At 43.0% G+C, this 17562-nt stretch overlaps 1 protein-coding gene across 2 annotated transcripts in view; it reads right to left on the reverse strand.

Annotated features, from left to right (window-relative positions):
• The window catches only part of uba2 (ubiquitin-like modifier activating enzyme 2), a 47514-nt gene that overhangs the window by 19102 nt on the left and 10850 nt on the right, over window positions 1–17562 (reverse strand). For both annotated transcript variants that reach the window (XR_009446813.1, XM_059651793.1), the window contains exons 5-10: window positions 15155–15255; window positions 14478–14599; window positions 11324–11391; window positions 6120–6241; window positions 4187–4286; window positions 369–532 (exon numbers count right to left, since the gene is read on the reverse strand). Coding sequence is in view for 1 of the 2 variants with exons in the window: in XM_059651793.1 (XP_059507776.1) it covers window positions 369–532; window positions 4187–4286; window positions 6120–6241; window positions 11324–11391; window positions 14478–14599; window positions 15155–15255 (677 nt within the window). In the remaining variant the exon portion in view is untranslated. The remainder of the gene's footprint in view (window positions 1–368; window positions 533–4186; window positions 4287–6119; window positions 6242–11323; window positions 11392–14477; window positions 14600–15154; window positions 15256–17562) is intronic.

The raw sequence follows: 17562 nt of genomic DNA on the forward strand, positions 1-17562 counted from the left end.
CTTTGGTAGAAACCTATAGCTGTCCCTTGTGTTCTGGAAAATATTTATTTGTCTTAAAAATCGAACCAACAAATATCCAATAATTACTGTATTACTGGTGGTAGTTTGCTGTATACAAATCGGTTGCCTGTATTGCACAATAACAGCATTGCAAATGTATTTTTTTGAATCTGTAAAGTGCTTTGTGATTTTCTGAGCTCAAGAAATGTGCCATATATATGCAATCCTTGCTTTGGACTGAATTTTAACTGAGGTCTTAATGACAACATTCTGATTCAACATTCCTTCTAATTAATGTTAAATCCTGAAAATAATTAAGACTTTTTGTTTTAAATTAAGAAAAAGATATTAGATACGCTCAGTCTAACCTTGTCCCAGACAAGCTCCCCTCCATCTCCCTTCTCAGCTAGACGGGCTTTGAGGTGATCAACACTCCGTGCAAATAGGTAAGCGTAGCTCTTCACATCCAGAACCTGTTGGTCCTTCAAGCCAGCCTGTGAGGCCCCTGCATGCTGCAGCGACATATTGGTCTCTAAACAAAAAGAGAAAAAGCACTGGCTATTTGACCTTCAGCTTAAAGACCACTCTGCAGAGCAAGGAAGTGGATAAAATCATAGAGTAGTTGATTAATAAAAGTGAAGTCACTGCCAATACGTATCATGCAAATCTATTTGTGACAGGTAAAGGTGCTAAATTGGGGGAAGACTAATTACAACAATATTAGGCAGGAACTGAAAATGTCTGAGGTCAAATCTGGTATGTGGGGGGCTTTCAAGTGTAAGTTGCTGGAAACTCAGGGCAGGCACGTTCCTGTAAGGATGAAGGATAAGTATGGCAAGTTTAGGGAACCTTGGATAACAACAGATATTATGAGCCTAGTCAAAAAGAAAAAGGAAGCATTTGTCAAGGCTAGGAGGCTGGGAACACATGAAGCAAGGGTGGAATACAAGGGAAGTTGAAAGAAACTTAAGCAAGGAGTCAGGAGGGATAAAGAGAGTCATGAAAAGTTAGTGGCCAACAGGATTAAGGAAAATCCCATGCTTTTTATACACATAAAGAGCAAGAGGGTAGCCAGGGAGTGGGTTGGCCCACTCAAGGACAGAGAATGGGATTTATGTGGGGAGTCAAGGAAATTGGCATGGTATTAAATGAGTATTTGTGTCAGCATTCACCATAGAGAAGGACTTGGTGGATGATGAATTTGGGGAAGTGTATGTTGATAGTTTGGGTCATATTGAGGCCAAAAGGGAGGTGGTATTGGGGGTCTTGAAAAAACATTAAGGCAGACAAGTGCCCAGAGGCTGATGGGATATACCCCAGAATACTGAGAAAGACAAGGGAGGAAATTGCCTGGACCTGGAGGGAAATCTTTGTATCCTCACTGGCGACAGGGGAGTTCCCAGAGGATTGGTGAATAACCAATGCTGTTCCTTTGTTTAAGAAAGCTGGCAAGGATAATCCAGCTAATTACAGGCTGGTGAGCCTTACATAAGTGGTAGGAAAATTATTGGAGAGGATTCTTCGAGACAGGGTTTACTCCCAATTGGAAATAAGTAGGCATATTAACTAGAGGCAACATGGTTTTGTGAAGGGGAGGTCATGTCTCACCAACCTGGTTGAGTTATTTTTGAGGAAGTGACAAAGATGATCGATGAGGGTAGGGCAGTGGATGTTGCCTACATGTACTTAAGTAATGCCTTTGACAAGGTCCTCATGGAAAACTGACACAGAACGTAAGGTCGCATGGAGTCAAATGGAGCTTGCAAGATGGATTTTAAAAAAACTGGCTCAGTCATAGAAGTCAGAGGGTAGCAGTGTAAGGATGTGTTTCTGAACAGAGGTCTGCAACTAGTGACGTTCCTCAGGGATCAGTGTTACAACCTTTGCTATTTGTAAAATAAATAAATGATTTGGAGGAAAATGTAACTGGTTTGATCAGTAAGTTTGCAAATAACAAAGGTTGGTAGAATTGCAGATACCAATGAGGACTGTCAGAGGATACAGCAGGACATAAGTTGGTTGATGACCTGAGCAGAGAGATGGCAGATGGAGTTTAATCCAGAGAAATATGAGGTAATGCATTTCGGAAGGTCTAATCCGGATGGAAAATATACAGTAAATGGCAGAATCCTTAAGAGTACTGATGGGCAGAGGGATCTGGGTAAACAGGTACACAGGTCACTGGAAGTGGCAACGCAGGTAGCAAAAGTAATCAACAAGGCATACGGTATGCTTGCCTTCATCGGCCGGGGCACTGAGTTTAGAAATTGGCAGGTAATGTTGCAGCTTTAGCGAACCTTAGTTAGGCTGCATTTGGAATACTGTGTTCAATTCTGGTTGCCACACTACCAGAAGGATGTGGTGGCTTTGGAGAGGGTACAGAAAAGATTTATCAGGATGTTGCCTGGTATGGAGGGCATTAGCTTTGAGGAGAGGTTGGAGAAACTTGGGTTGTTCTCGCTGGAACAATGAAGGGCAAGGGGCGACCCGATGAGAGGTTTGCAAGACTATGAGGGCACGGACAGACAGGGTGGAAGAGTCAGTTACCAGGGGCCATCGGTTCAAGGTGCGAGGGGCAGGGCTTAAAAGGTGATGTACAGTGCACAATGTTTTTACAGAGAGGGTGGGGGTGCATGGAACTCGCTGCCATGGGAGGTAGTGGGAGCAGACACTCTTGTGATTTTTAAAGGGAGTCTTGACAAATACATGAATAGGATCGGAATAGAGGGATGCGGTCCCCAGAAGGGTAGGGGGTTTTAGTTGAGACGGGCAGCATGCCGTTACAGGCTTGGAGGGCCGAAGGGCCTGTCCCTGTGATGTAATTGTCTTTGTTCTAATTAGAGATATTCACACAATGAGGTTTCCGCTGTCATCGTTCGGTTAAGATTTGATGCTTAGAACAAAGTAAAACCAATATCATGGCATAAGTGATATCTGTATTCCAGTGCAGATGATGAGAACGTGCTGAATTCGCCAGAGGGTTCTAAGTAGGCTTCCTTTTGGTAATTCTCTGGTATTCTCTACCAAAGGCCCACTTGGATTGGTTAGTAGTTAGCAGGCTCCATGGCAATCCTCCTGGAAAGGATTTTGTTTACTTTAATAAAACTAACTGCGTGATTTATTTCTGCAATCTCTGAACCTATGTAATTTGACTTCATCAACTTGGTTGATCAAGCATATCCAAATATTTCTCTCCAATTCCTCTTTCAGATTTGCAGCATTCTCAGAACTTTGCTTTTAATTAACAAGGGTATCAGTTTAAGGTGAAAGGGAAGAGATTTAAAAGGGACCGAATGGGCAACTTTGTCACGCAGATGGTTGTGTGCGTAAGGATTGAGCTGCCAGAGGAAGTGGTATAATTACAACATTGATAAGGCATCTGGATGGTTATACAAATCGGAAGGGTTTACAGGGATATGGGCCAAATATCGGCAGATGGGACAAGAATAGTTTAGGATATCTGGTTGGCATGGATGAGGTGAACCCCACAGAGTCTATTTCCAAGCTGTACATCCCTATGACTATTTCTGTAATTATATACTTTGAGGCTGACTGTATTTTTCTGAAGAACATATTACTCTGCCATGTATCTTTAATCAAGATACTAAACAGCATTTAAAAGACAGTCCCATGACCCCATCATCTTTGGAACAGAAGTGGTTGACGGGAAATCAAATTGAGCATATAAAATGAGCCACCTAGACAGTATGCGTAGGATGGCCTGAATTCCCTGAGCAGTGAGGTCAATAACCAGAACACAGGCAAATGAGGGAAGTCGAGAATATTTTTCACTACGGAACTCGGCCTGGAGAGAGTGGTGGAGGCAGAAACTTTCATTTCATTCAAAAATGATCTGGAAAAGCATTTGAGGTAACATAACAGCAATATGCAACAAGATCTAAAACAGCAGATAGGTAAGATAGCTCTTGATTTGAGCCAGTCACATCAGATCAAAAGGTCTCCTTCTGTGCTGTAAACTTTCAAATGAACCTCCCAGAGATTTGCACATGTAAAAATTCTCTCAGTTCTTCTGTGCTTTATGGTGGAACTGCACTTACTGCTAAGGCTGTCACATGAGGAAAGGTATGGCAGAGCACTTGGCATGAATCAATGCTTTCAAGATATGAAGAAGTGAAGAGAGGAAAGCATAGTTAAAAATCAAACCTTGGCCCAATTGTAGCCTTACCAAATTTTTCAATTTCAGCCCAGTCTAATGGTACTGGTGCTTTCCGCCTGCGCCACAGTTGGTCCATTGTGAGCAAGTACTTTATATCATCCCTGAAAAGCTAAGAAAACAGTGTAAAAATTTTCAAGATTTCAAAGTATTGACAGATCAAAGGAACTACTGCTTGTTGTTAACCGTCAAGAGTAACGTTCCATTTTGTTGATGGCTTATTGCTAGTGCGATACTGAGTCACACAGACTGAGTGGTTCAAGATCAACCCTAGGTCACTGCTGAGTTCACTGATCTCAGTTTTAGCAGCAATGCGACACTGTATCTGATCTCTGTTTGTGCTGGCTCAATTCAGTGGGCAGCACTCACCTGAGTCACAAAACTTGAGAGTCCAGTGTCTGTAACATGTAAACTTCAGGTCAACCCCTCTACCCTCAGTGTTGAGAGACTGCTACCAACCAGAATCGCTGTCTTTAAAATGTGATGTTAAGCAGATAGAGAATCTCTTTGCCCTTCGGGTAGATATAAAAAGGAGCAATGCCAATATTCAAACACATCAGGGGAGTTTTCTCCTGGCTAACATTTATTAATGCAAACCAAAACAGGTTAACCTTGCTATATAGCAGTTGCCAGCATTTCTAATTTACAACAGTGTCTACACATAGTAGTGATTTGGAATATCCAAATGCGTGAAAGGCACTACCAAATGCAAGTCTTTTTTTATTGTACCCACATAGCTGTGTGTTGTCTTTGATTCTATACAAATTATGAGTCTTATATATGTGCAGAGATTGGGAGCAGGCTAATTCTTACGCTCCCCATCAAGGAGTGCTGTAATCTAACAGATCACAAACATTTTTTTCTGGGTAGGTGGGCATTCCTGGCTAGACCAAATTTGTTCCCCAGCCCTAACTGTCTCTGATTAGACTTGATATGCTCAGTCTTCTTCTTCTTCTTCTTCGAGAGTAGTTAATTCTGTAGAACATGTGACGTCATGTGGCAGATTTCCTGCAATTGATGGCAAATTCAGTGTTTCTCAAACATTTTTACTTGAATAAATCTTTTTCAAATAAATTAATAACCATGGATACTTCCGTCTAAATTATAACCTCAATAATCTTCAACAATTGCCATTTGAAGGCATGGTTCCAATAATTCTTTAAGGAAAAGTGTTTACTTTTCTGCAGCTTTCAGCACTCCTCCATTCACACTGTCCTGCCCAACCCCACCTTCAAATGAAACTTACACTGTACTGAACATATGGCAGTCTCACTGATACCATCAGCCCAGTGCACTGAACAGCTGGTGACCATAGTCACTCACTACTCTAATCTTCACATTATTCTGCAGGCCCCATGAAAAATGTTTACAACTCTCAATGGAGTATTGCCAGACATTGATTGCTATGATTAGTAACAATTCCATTACCTGCTCCATCTTGCAACTGACCAGACTGAGAAAGGTGAACTCGGTGGATTGCAACATTTCTCCATCCAACAATCCCGAACCTTTGGATTATTGGAAATTTACATGCTGTACTTACAGATGCACTAACAGATGGAAGCAGCTCCCAAATTTACAGAATCAAAGTTTCTTGTCATTTTGAAGGCCCTTTTTAAATCACTAGCACTGTGGATCAGACAGGATCATGATACACGTTAAATAAAACAGTGGCATAGGATTCTGAGCAGGGGAGATATCTCTGGGGTTCCACTGAAGAAATTAATTGGATGGCAACAGCCAAACATGGCTTTGGAACAGTTAGTAATTCCCACATTGAATGCTAAAGCTAAATATTTAGCATTATATTCAAAGGTTCTGAGGTACAAACTCTACTCTCTCAAACCCATCAGTTGCCATCAACATTAAAATGTATTACATCCTCTACAACTTCTACTGACTGTGCACTGACTAACAATGGGCTGAAAATGACTTGCATCTGTACCTTGTTGAATATTTTTACTGGGTCGTACCCAGTGGATCTGGCCCAGTCCTTTGTAGATACACGTTTGATGCCACCGTCCTCATTGGAAGCTCCTGCCCTTGCTGCTGCATCCGACAATTCCCCTACCAACAAGCAATTTGGAAATATACTTTAGACATAGAAGATCATGAGCAAATAGAAGGACGAAAATAATTTGGCCCCTCAAGCCTCTTCCAAACCATCTTTTATTTAAAATCCATTCACAAGTATCATTTGCAAAGTCAGCATTTCTTGCTCAGCCCAATAGCCCTGCAAAGGTGGCAATGTGCAAATACATATAAATGAATAGCTTTTAGGCTATTTCAGACAGCAATTAAGATTCAAACACATTGCTTTGGGTCTGGAGTCATGCATAGGTCAGACAAGACAAAAATGATGGATTTCCTTCCCTCAAGGACATGAGTAATCAAGATGGGTTTATACCACAATTCAGTAGTTTCATGATTACTATTATTACTCATATTAGCTTTTATTTCCAGATTTATTTTAGCATTGCTGGAAACAAAAACATTTTTGCTGGAGTCCTGTCTGGCATTTATTATTTAAAATAACAGAGTGTGTGAGGAATCACACTGGCAACCAATTTAGAGTCACTTTTTGGACTTACAGTGTGGCACTTGGGTGTACTGGAAGGTACATATATTAACCGACAAGTCTCTGTCCGTCCAGACAGAGATAACTTCATACTAACTGCACCTGATTGAAATTAAACAATTTTGATGACTGCCATCAACTAATCAATGTCTTGTCCAGGGTGACATCACTGCACACATTCTGACATCCCGTCACTAAGTTACCCTTTATTTACTTGTGCACAGTACACTGTCTGTAACCAGCCAACTCAGAGTCAGTCCTCAACTGAGGAGATCCTAGACCTCCTGTTCGGTCAGCCACTGCCTCCTGACTGGCCCGGGTTAATAACCCCCATGTAGTGAACAAGGTCCACCTGGTTCCAAACACTGCAGTCAACCTGCCTGGTTTAAATTTAAACAAAACCTTATACAGTTAACTGGTAGTCATCTAATTGGTACATTCTCCGTGGCAACACCTCTACCAATCAATCAAAAACCACTTGGCAGCTAATCAGCACTCTCCTCACAGTATATGTGAGGTTTTCTCTTAACATTGATATTCTTGTTAGTTATTCTGATGAGTGTTAGATTAAAAGCTTCAACAGAAAGATTTACTTTAATTAAATAAATTAACATTTTCTAATTGCTATTATGGGATTTGGGTTCACATTTCTGAATAACTTTGTGTCTAAAACCCTACACAAAAGCAGAGGTTCAGTTAGCTGGACAGCTGTTTTTCCAATACAGAGCAAAATCAACAGCACAGAACAAAAACAAAGTTGCTGGAAAAGCTCAGCAGGTCTGGCAGCATCTGTGAAGGAAAAAACAGAGTTGACATTTTGCGTCCAGTGACCCTTCCTCAGAAGTGATGGTGGCTGGGAAAACGTCAGTTTATATGCAGGAAAAAAGGGGAGGGGGAGTAAATGATAGGATAAAGCCCAAAGAGACAAAGAGATTAGCCTAGGAGGGTGAATAAGCTGTTAATGGGGATATTAGTGGCTAACAACAGGTGGTGTGAGATAGCAGGTTGCATGGTAATAAGGCCTGGAGTGTGGGGGAGGGGGCTGGGACATGGGACAGTTTAGACACTAAATTTATTGAACTTAATATTGAGTCCAGAGGGCTGTAGGGTCCCCAAGCGGAAAAGCAAGTGTTGTTCTTTCAGCGTGCGTTCAGGTTCACTGGAATGCTGCACCAAGCTAGAGACAGATGTTGGCCAGGGAACAGGGTGGTGCGTTAATCTGGCAGGCAACAGGTAGCTCAGGGTCTTTTTTGCCAAGGAGAACATAATGTTCTGCGAAGCTGTCACTTAGTCTATGCTTCGTTTCCCCAATGTACAACAGACCACATAATGAGCAACCAATACAGTACAGTAGATTCCGGGAAGTGTAGGTGAGGTGTTGCTTCACCTGGAAGGTATGTTTGGACGCTTTGATACAGGGGTGAAGGATGTGCGACCAGGCTGTCCCAGAGGAAATGGTCCCTGTGGAAGGAGGACAAGGGAGGGGAAGCGAATGTGTGTCTGGTGGTGGCATCTTGCTGGAGGTAACCGAAATAGAACCTGATGATCTTCTGGATGTGGATGCTGGTGGGATGATAGGTAAAGACAAGGGGAACCCTATCACTGTTGCAGGAGGGAAGAGAAGGGGTCAAGGCAGAAGTGCAGGAAATGGGTTGAGTTGAGGGCCCTGCCAATCACGGAGCTGGTGAATCCTCAGTTGAGGAAGCAGATGGACATTTTGGAAGCTCTCTTGTCGAAGTTGTCCTCATCTGAACATATACGATGGAGATAGTGGAACAGAGAAAGAGATGGAGACTTTACAGAAAGTGGAGTGTGAGGATGGATAGACCAGGTAGCTGTGGGAGTCAGTGGCTTTGTAGTGGATATTAGTGGCCAGTATCCCCTGAAACAAAAACGTTGAGGAAGGAAAGGGAGGAGTCAGAGATAGACCAGGTGAAAGTGAGGGCAGGGTGGAAATCGGAGGCAAAATTGATGAAGTTTTCCATTTCCGGACAAGAGGGGGAAGCAGCTCTGATGATATCATCGACGTATCAGTGAAAGATTTGTGGGTGGCAGCCAGAATAGCACTGGAACAAGGAATGTTCCACTTACCCCACGAAGAGACAGGCATAACTAGTGCCCATGCGGGTACCCATGGCAACCCCTCTTGAAACAGCGTAACGACTTGGTTACAATGAAGGACTCTCCTTCTCAACGTCTACTGACCTGAGGCACGATGACCCTCAGGTTAAACCACCACAACTCATCTTGAATGAGAGAGCAGTGCTATCATGTGGTAGGACTACAGCAATTTTATACAAAACCTCTTTAGGGAAGACCATGTCTGAACATCTATTTCAATTTCATTTCCATCCAATCCCACCACTCCTCAATTCCATGAGCTTCTCAAAATCTATCGATCTCAGGTTTGAATACACCAATGAAGGGGCAGCATAGTTGTTCAGAGGTTTGGATGTTGCCTCACAGCGCCAGGGACCCGGATTCAATTCTAGCCATGGGTGTCTGTCTGTGTGATTTTCATGTTGTCCTTGTGTCTATGTGGGTTTTCTCTGGGTGCTCCGGTTTCCTCTCTCAGTCCAAAGACGTGTAGGTTAGGTGGATTGGCCATGCTAAAAAATTGCCATGCAGTGTCCAAGGATGTGCAGGCGAGATGGGTTAGCCACGGTAAATGCAGAGTTACGAGGACTGGGTGGGATGCTCTTCAGACAGTCAGGCACTATGGGCTGAATACCTCTTTCTGCACTGTAGGGATTCTATGATTTCATTGAGCATCTACTACCCTCTGGAGTAAAAGATTTCAAAGATTCACAAACTTCAGTGAAAATTTTCCTATCTTGATCTCAACTGACTTACCAATTAGTTTGAGACCCCTCGATCTAAATTCTCCAGCATCTACTCTATTAAACTAGAAAAGGATTGAGTGCTTCAATGGAGTCTATCCCAAATGCTGAAAAATAATACAGCCTCAGGTCTTGATGCAAAACGGACTGCTCAGTGGCTGAACACCAAAGGGAATGTCCAAGGACTCAGTCAGAAGAGTCCAGTTTTGCCCATTCTGCCTATGTTGCCTCTTTCAAAGAGTCCCTCTCCTCCTATTATCATTGAATCTGCTGGTCTTATTCTTTCAGGCACTGTATTCCAAACCATTATTAATCTCTTTGTTAAAAACCAGCTTGTAATGAACTCTTCCTGCTGGATGGAGTAACAAATCTGACTTCTTCAGTCTCAGCACTTAATTGAAGTCTCTCATCACTACTGTCATGTTTCAAAACAATGAGCATTTTAATACTTGACATTTTGGCAGGTCACCATATAGTTAAACTGTTGGCATAATTTCATACCCAAAGCAGTGAACTGAACAAGACTTCAACATGTCAGTTCCTCTGAATTACAACAAATTACTCCAAATCTCAGTTCAGCAACAAATAATAGGATAAGAGTGTAGACAGACAGAATCACAATGGCTCAGGTCATCCACCCACTGTGTCTGAGACCTTAAGACAACAGGTTCTCAACCCAGACTGTCATGGTCTATTTGATACTAGTGGGTGATGTGTGACAACCATACTATAAGCTGGGGATCTGTTGGGGATGGGAAAGAATGGGTTGTGGTGATAAAAGAAAAGCAGTCAAGGCTCCCGTGCTTGATCTCCATCTGGTGACCCCACTGGAAGTTTCATGGGTGCCTGAATGAACAGTGACAACTGTGCACAAGGATAAGTTTTCCTTCAGCTGGAAAGCTCTGATGAAGGATCAGCTAACAATCACTAGGTAACGTATCAGGAATCCGTGAAACAGTATGTGTGTATCAATAAGAAAATCAAAGTGGGACGGTCTGAACAGCAGAAATCTACATTTTTGATTAAATAATGTACCAACTGATCCAGTTGCAAAAAAAACCAGGAAAACTTAGAAACAAACTCAGGAGACACAGAATTCAGAACTTACAGGCCAATTAGATGTTAGGTTCCATCCAAGTCACCTTCCACTCTACTTTATCTTGCTCTAAATATCTATCCTATTTCTCACTCCTTATTGCTTTTATCTTGTTTCTCCTTGAAACAGTTATAATGGTCACCTCAGTCAAGTTCGACATTCTCAACACTCTATTGGTGAAGAGGTTTTTTCTGAATTCCTTATGAGATTCACAAATAATCAGTTATATTTGAAACTTAATTCTGGACTCACTCAAGTTGAAACATCCACTCCTAACTCTCAACCTGTTTTTACAAGATTATATGAGGTTACCCATTAGCCGTTCCTTTTCAGGAAAACGAGAGCCTCAACCTAATCAGCTTTTCGAGCAAGGAGCGAAATTGCAAGATGCGCATGTTCCTTTAAAGTAACTTTGGAAAGTAAAATAGGTCAATGTGATTGTCTGTGACTGATGTTTACCAGTTACGCACAGGAATTAGTTCCTTGCTGAAATTATTTCCCAACCAAAGGTCAGAGCCACATTCCATCTCTGTAATGGAATCAGGCTCACTCGACCATCGTACAACATCCCTTTACATTCATTTAATTAGGACTAAATTCAGGTGAACTTGTCCCAGGGTCACTCTTGTACTTACAGGAAGCCTCTGGGTCAGCTGTATCAGGTGATACTTCCTGGTCAGCATCTTCCTCTCCAAACAACTGACTGCAGACAGAACAAACAAACACTCTGGATGTTATTGGTTGCGACAGATACATTCATATACAGTAATATGTGCCTCTGCTGTGCACAACACCAATGGGCAAATCATCTCCCATTAAAGATTATCAAGCAGAACATTTAAATGTAAACTGAAAGCTACAAATAAAAAAACACAAGGAGCTTGGGCAAGAGGAGAAAGTATGGTGAGAGGGGGAGGGAAGTAATCAAAGAAATGTATGCTTAACGGACCAAATAATCCCAGTCAAGTCCCTTCCCTATCAGAAAGATCCAGGGACTCAAAATCTCTAAAGGCCCCACTGAAATGAATAGCAGGAGCTTGGGTGGGCAGGTGAGTGTCATAGCAGCACAACAACCAGTTGATACCTTTGAGATCAACTCCACAATATCAGCTCATGGCCCCACTTGAGATCCTGGACCCCACGTTTGGAAATTACAAAATGCGTTGCAGCAATTTACCAAGGTTCCTCCAACAGCACCTCTGTGGCCTGTGACATCTACCATACAGAATGACAATGACAGCACTGGCAAGCTCCCCCATGCCATGCACCGTTCTGGTGCTGGCTGTTGACAGCAAACATGTGAATAATGTGTTTTCTGGTCATGTTACTGAGGGGACGCATATAGATGAGAAATACAAGAAATGAACGATAGCTACTTGGGGAAACACCAGAAGCAGAGAGGGGGTGGGAATTTGAAGGCACTACAGATAATTCTCTGCTAAAAGACATAACACAGTGTGAAGCTGGAGGAACACAGCAGGCCAGGCAGCAGAGGAGCAGTAAAGTTGACATTTTGGGTTGGGGACCCCTCCTCAGAAGTGGGGGATGAGGAAGAGACCTCAGAAATAGAGAGCGCACACTGGGGAAGGTAGTTGGGATGGTGACAGGTGGGTGCAGGTAGGAAGCGGTGGGGATTGGTCAGGGAGGTGGGAGAGAAGATGGACAGATTGCATCAGGTCAAGGAGACGGGGATGAGGGGGAGGCTGGTCATGGGATGAGGCTGGGAGTGGGAAACTGGTGAAATTCACATTGAGACCATTGGGTTATGGGTTCCTGAGGCAGAACATGAGGTGCTGCTCCTCCATTTCCAGGTAGTGTCATTGTGATGCTGGAGGCAGCCCAGGATGAACATGTCACCCGGGGAGTGGGAGGGGGTGTTGAAATGAGTTGTGACTGCAAAGCGTTGTTGTTTGTCGCAAACACACACCCTTGGCCTCATCCCATCCTCCTCTCCCTCTCATCCCCGCCTCCTCAACTTGACACAACCTGTCCATCTTCTCCACCTATCCACCCCTCCCACCTCACTGACCAATCCCCACCACTGCCTACCAGCACTCAATTATAACTATCCCACCTACTTTCCCCAAGCCCACCCCTCCTTTTTCTTTATTTCTGAACTCCCTTATCCGTCCCCCATTTCTGAAGAAGGGTCCCGACCTGAAACGTCAACTTTCCTGCTCCACTGATGCTGCCTGGCCTGCTGTGTTTCTCCAGCTCCACACTTACCTCTGACGCCAGCATCGGCGGTTCTTACAGTCTCTGGTAATAGTTCAGTAAGTAAGAATGGAACCAGGTGACAGAATCATAGAGTCATGGAGAAACACAGCATGGAAACAGGCCCTTTGGCCCAAACTGGTCAGTGCTAACCATGGTGCCCTCTCAGCTAGTTCCAATTGCCCACATTTGGTCCACATTCCCCTAAACCCTTCCCATCCATGAACCTATCCAAATTTTTTTTAAATGATGCTATTGTACCTGCCTCAAACACACTCTCTGGCAGCCCATTCCAAACTCACCACTTTCTGCATGAAGTTGCCTCTCAAGTCCTTTTTAAATCTTTCCCCTCACGTGTTAAACCTACGTCCTCTAGTTTTCAATTTCCCATCCCTGGGAAAAAATGACTATATGCATTCATCCTATTTATGCCCCTCATGATTGTATATACCTCAATAGTCACACCTCATTCTCCTACGTTCTAAAGAATAAAGTCCTATACTGTCCAACCACTCCTTGTAATTCAGGCCTACCAGACCTGGCAACATGTTCTCTGCACACTTGCTAGTTTTTTGGGCCTTGCTAAAGCCACATCGTGAGTACTGTAGGTGGGCAGGAATACACGTGATGGAAGAGAGGTGTTGGACAAGGTTGGTGTGGTCAAGTGTGTCGACAGCTGCAAGCAGATCAAGAAGCATGATGAGAGAAGAGAAGTTAACTTTGTCACACTCTCAGGGATATCATTTGTGACTTTGATAAGTATCAAGTTGTTACCATGGCTCAGGACGAAACCCGATTCGACACATCTGCATGCACTCACACATTCATGAGCACGTAGACTGACACACATTTCTCTGAATAGAACACAGAACATAGAACACTACAGTGCAGTACAGGCCCTTGGGCCCTCGATGTTGCGCCGACCTGTGAAACCAAACTGAAGCCCATCTAACCTACACTATTCCATTATTATCCATATGTTTATCCAATAACCATTTAAGTGCCCTTAAAGTTGGCGAGATTACTACTGTTGCAGGCAGGGCATTCCACGCTCTTACTACTCTCTGAGTAAAGAACCTACCTCCAACATCTGTCCTATATCTATCACCCCTCAATTTAAAGCTATGTCCCCTTGTGGTAAGCCAACGCCATCCTAGGAAAAAGGCTCTCACTGTCCACGCTATCTAATCCTCTGATCATCTTGTATGTCTCTATTAGGTCACCTCTTAACCTCCTTCTCTCTAATGAAAACAGCCTCAAGTCCCTCAGCCTTTCCTCATAAGACCTTCCCTCCATACCAGGCAACATCCTGGTAAATCTCCTCTGCACCCTTCCCAATGCTTCCACATCCTTCCTATATGCGGCGACCAGAACTGTATGCAATACTCCAAGTGCAGCTGAACGAGACTCTTGTACAGCTACAACATGACCTCAAGGCTCCGAAACTCAATTCCTCTACCAATAAGACCTAATACAATCAACAGGAAATGCCAGAAATACCCATACACCATCTTTGGAGAGAGAGTAAGAGTTAATATTTAAGGTTAACGGCTTCTCATCAAAACTGCTTCTTACTTGAAAAGGTACTTCGCCCATACAATACAGTGGATTGGCTCTGAAGGAGTGTTTCGGATTGTGCAACCTGGAAAGGTTTTCTGTGTTGGTTTGGGCTGGCACTCGTAGCATTCTGTTACTCCCTGCAAAAAGACAATGTTACTGTCAGCAGCATCAGGACAGGTACCAAACTCTCACTGAAAGTGCCCCCCGTGTTATTTGCAAAAGGAATCAGCACGTGAAGAGGTGTCAGCACTCATGACAGGAGATCTTTTATGATCCTCGGAGAGGGTAGCATTAACTAGGAGGCTAGTTGTTAATTGGCAAATTTTTAGGTTCAGACATTTTATGCTATTTCAGATTTGAGTCAACTGATGTTAAACATGGAATAATAGGAAACAAGAAATGGCCTATGGACTTGGGACAATGAGACTATGAATAAAACTTCAAGGTGAGGATCCTGCACTATCCAGAAACATCTGTTTGAAAGCTGCTAATGCATACCATTACAAGTAAAGGAGAGTTTCAAACTCAACAATTACAAGAATAATGCTGACTCAGAACATGATAATACGAACAGCCAGGATCCATGGCAGTTACACCCAAGTGAGACTCCTGGCAAGTTCAAAATTTGAGAGAGAATGTTAGGTTGTCCTTATTAAAAGAACCAGCAACTGGAGAACAAATATTTTCAGTACCTTTTTGATAACAGTGACTTGACCGAGGTATCCTGCAGACCCACTCTCTATAAGAGGAATGTCAGCAGCTAAACACATTCTATTCACGTGGTTACGTGCAGCTGGCAAAAACAGATTGAACAGAAGCAACATCAGATTTGTAAACTCTGATTTGATCACAAAGCACATGTACAACAAAGCAACTGAATGTGCACATAATTTAAACAAGATATATCCATTGAAGATGTATCAAGTATTTCATTATTCTGAAAGCATACACCAGGAACAGACTGGGAGAGATTAACTATCTTGAATTAGAGGAGAAAGAATTCTGAACTGTTCCACAAAAGGTGGTTCTGATGCAGTACAGGGACAGTTATGTCCAAACCGAAAGGAGGAGATTACTGTCCAGTACAGATTTACATATTTTGATCTTCCCCTAGCTGGCTGCTCCTTTAACGAGTTTTGTAAAGTATTGGTGCTTGCTAAAATTCAGCTGTTGATCTTGCAGGCCAGTCACACATGGGAAGGCTGAGAAACTGTTCCACTTGCTGAAAGCACAACAGAACACTGCAGCACAGACTTCACCACTTGCTACTTTAACAACGCGCCCATTCTGGACAATCTCTTGGTGCTGGCATTTTCTAATTCTGGTGACCATTAAAGTTTGCTTTTCCAATGGTCTACTGGTTAAGACGTTGACTTAACTGAGTCATGAAGATCTGGCAGGCCCCAGGTCCGATCCTGGTTCTTGCTCATTTAGTGTCACCCAGGGTCAGGGCCAGCACTGGAATAAGGAGAAGGCAAGTGACATCTTCCTTTCTCACAAAGAGGGTTTGCATAAGCTTGGCTTGTAATCCATTGTGTTAGAATGGGGCAGAGATGGGGAAATCTGAGGCATTTAAAATATAATTGAGGGAAATTGCTTAGGATCTGGGATGCACAGTTACTGGGTTGGAGAATCTAGAGGAGGGGGTCATAACGTCAGGGCAAGGGATCAACATTTAAATTGCGCCGGCAGGGCGGTGGTAGCACTCAGATTTGTGATACATTGAATTCTCCATTCTGGAGAGCCATAGGTGCTTGATTACTGAGCATATCCAAGACTGACATTAATAGACTTTTGGCTTTGAGGGAATCAAGGAATGTCGGAATCAGACAGGAAAGTGGACTTGTTGAAGATCAGATATGATTTCATGCATGTCAAAACAGGCTAAAGAATGTATTGCTATTAAATTGTGGGGCAGCAGGATTAATTGAATCATTTTCAAAGAACTGGTCATGCTGAACTTGAATACTGCTGAAGCTTTTTGCCTTGCACTCACTAGGACAAATGCAGGAATACTAATAATTGATACAACAGGAGAACAGGGAGCACGTTAGCTGACAAGTCAACTTCGAATGGCTGAAGCATTATGGTAGAGGAAACAATTGGGAAATAGAGGCTCCCCAAGCCCCTGGTTAATTCAATAAATAAATTAATTTTAGCTTTTATTAATAGAGGGATCGAGTTCCAGAACCAAGAGGTTATGGTGAAGCTGTACAAAACTCTGGTTCGGCCGCACTCGGAGTATTGTGTACAGTTCCGGTCACCGCATTATAAGAAGGATGTGGAAGCTTTGGAAAGGGTACAGAGGAGATTTACTAGGATGTTGTCTGGTATGGAGGGAAGGTCTTACGAGGAAAGGCTGAGGGATTTGAGGCTGTTTTCATTACAGAGAAGAAGGTTGAGAGGTGACTTAATTGAAACATATAAAATAATCAGAGGGTTAGATAGGGTGGATAGGGAGAGCCTTTTTCCTAGGATGGTAACGGCGAGCACGAGGGGGCATAGCTTTAAATTGAGGGGTGAAAGATATAGGACAGATGTCAGAGGTAGTTTCTTTACTCAGAGAGTAGTAAGGGAATGGAACGCTCTGCCCGGAACAGTAGTAGGTTCGCCAACTTTAGGTACATTTAAGTCGTCATTGGACAAGCATATGGACGTACATGGAATAGTGTGGGTTAGATGGGCTTGAGATCGGTATGACGGGTCAGCACAACATCGAGGGCTGAAGGGCCTGTACTGTGCTGTAATGTTCTATGTTCTAAAGGCCTAAGTCCTTAACAGATTTGGTGTGTTGTGAGAGAATGGACCCCTACAGATGAATGTATGTCACTTCTAGTGAGCACAAGTAAGCCATAACTGATTATGGAATTGGCTCAATTGGTCAACTGATTATCTTACTGATTTTTAGCGTAACTATCAACACAGGATTGTTCGGACACTGCTGCTAAACACAGAATCACACCTCTCTGCTTTTTTGTTCAGTTTTTGGAAACTGTCTGCTTTTCATGATGAGTGCAAAATGAAAAGCTTCAGCAACATATCACTTTTCTCAGTAATTTTGAAAGAATAGACTCAAGCACCATGTGTCAAAAGCCTTTGT

The sequence above is a fragment of the Stegostoma tigrinum genome, chromosome 16, assembly GCF_030684315.1.
Source record: "Stegostoma tigrinum isolate sSteTig4 chromosome 16, sSteTig4.hap1, whole genome shotgun sequence".
Lineage (NCBI taxonomy): Eukaryota > Metazoa > Chordata > Chondrichthyes > Orectolobiformes > Stegostomatidae > Stegostoma > Stegostoma tigrinum.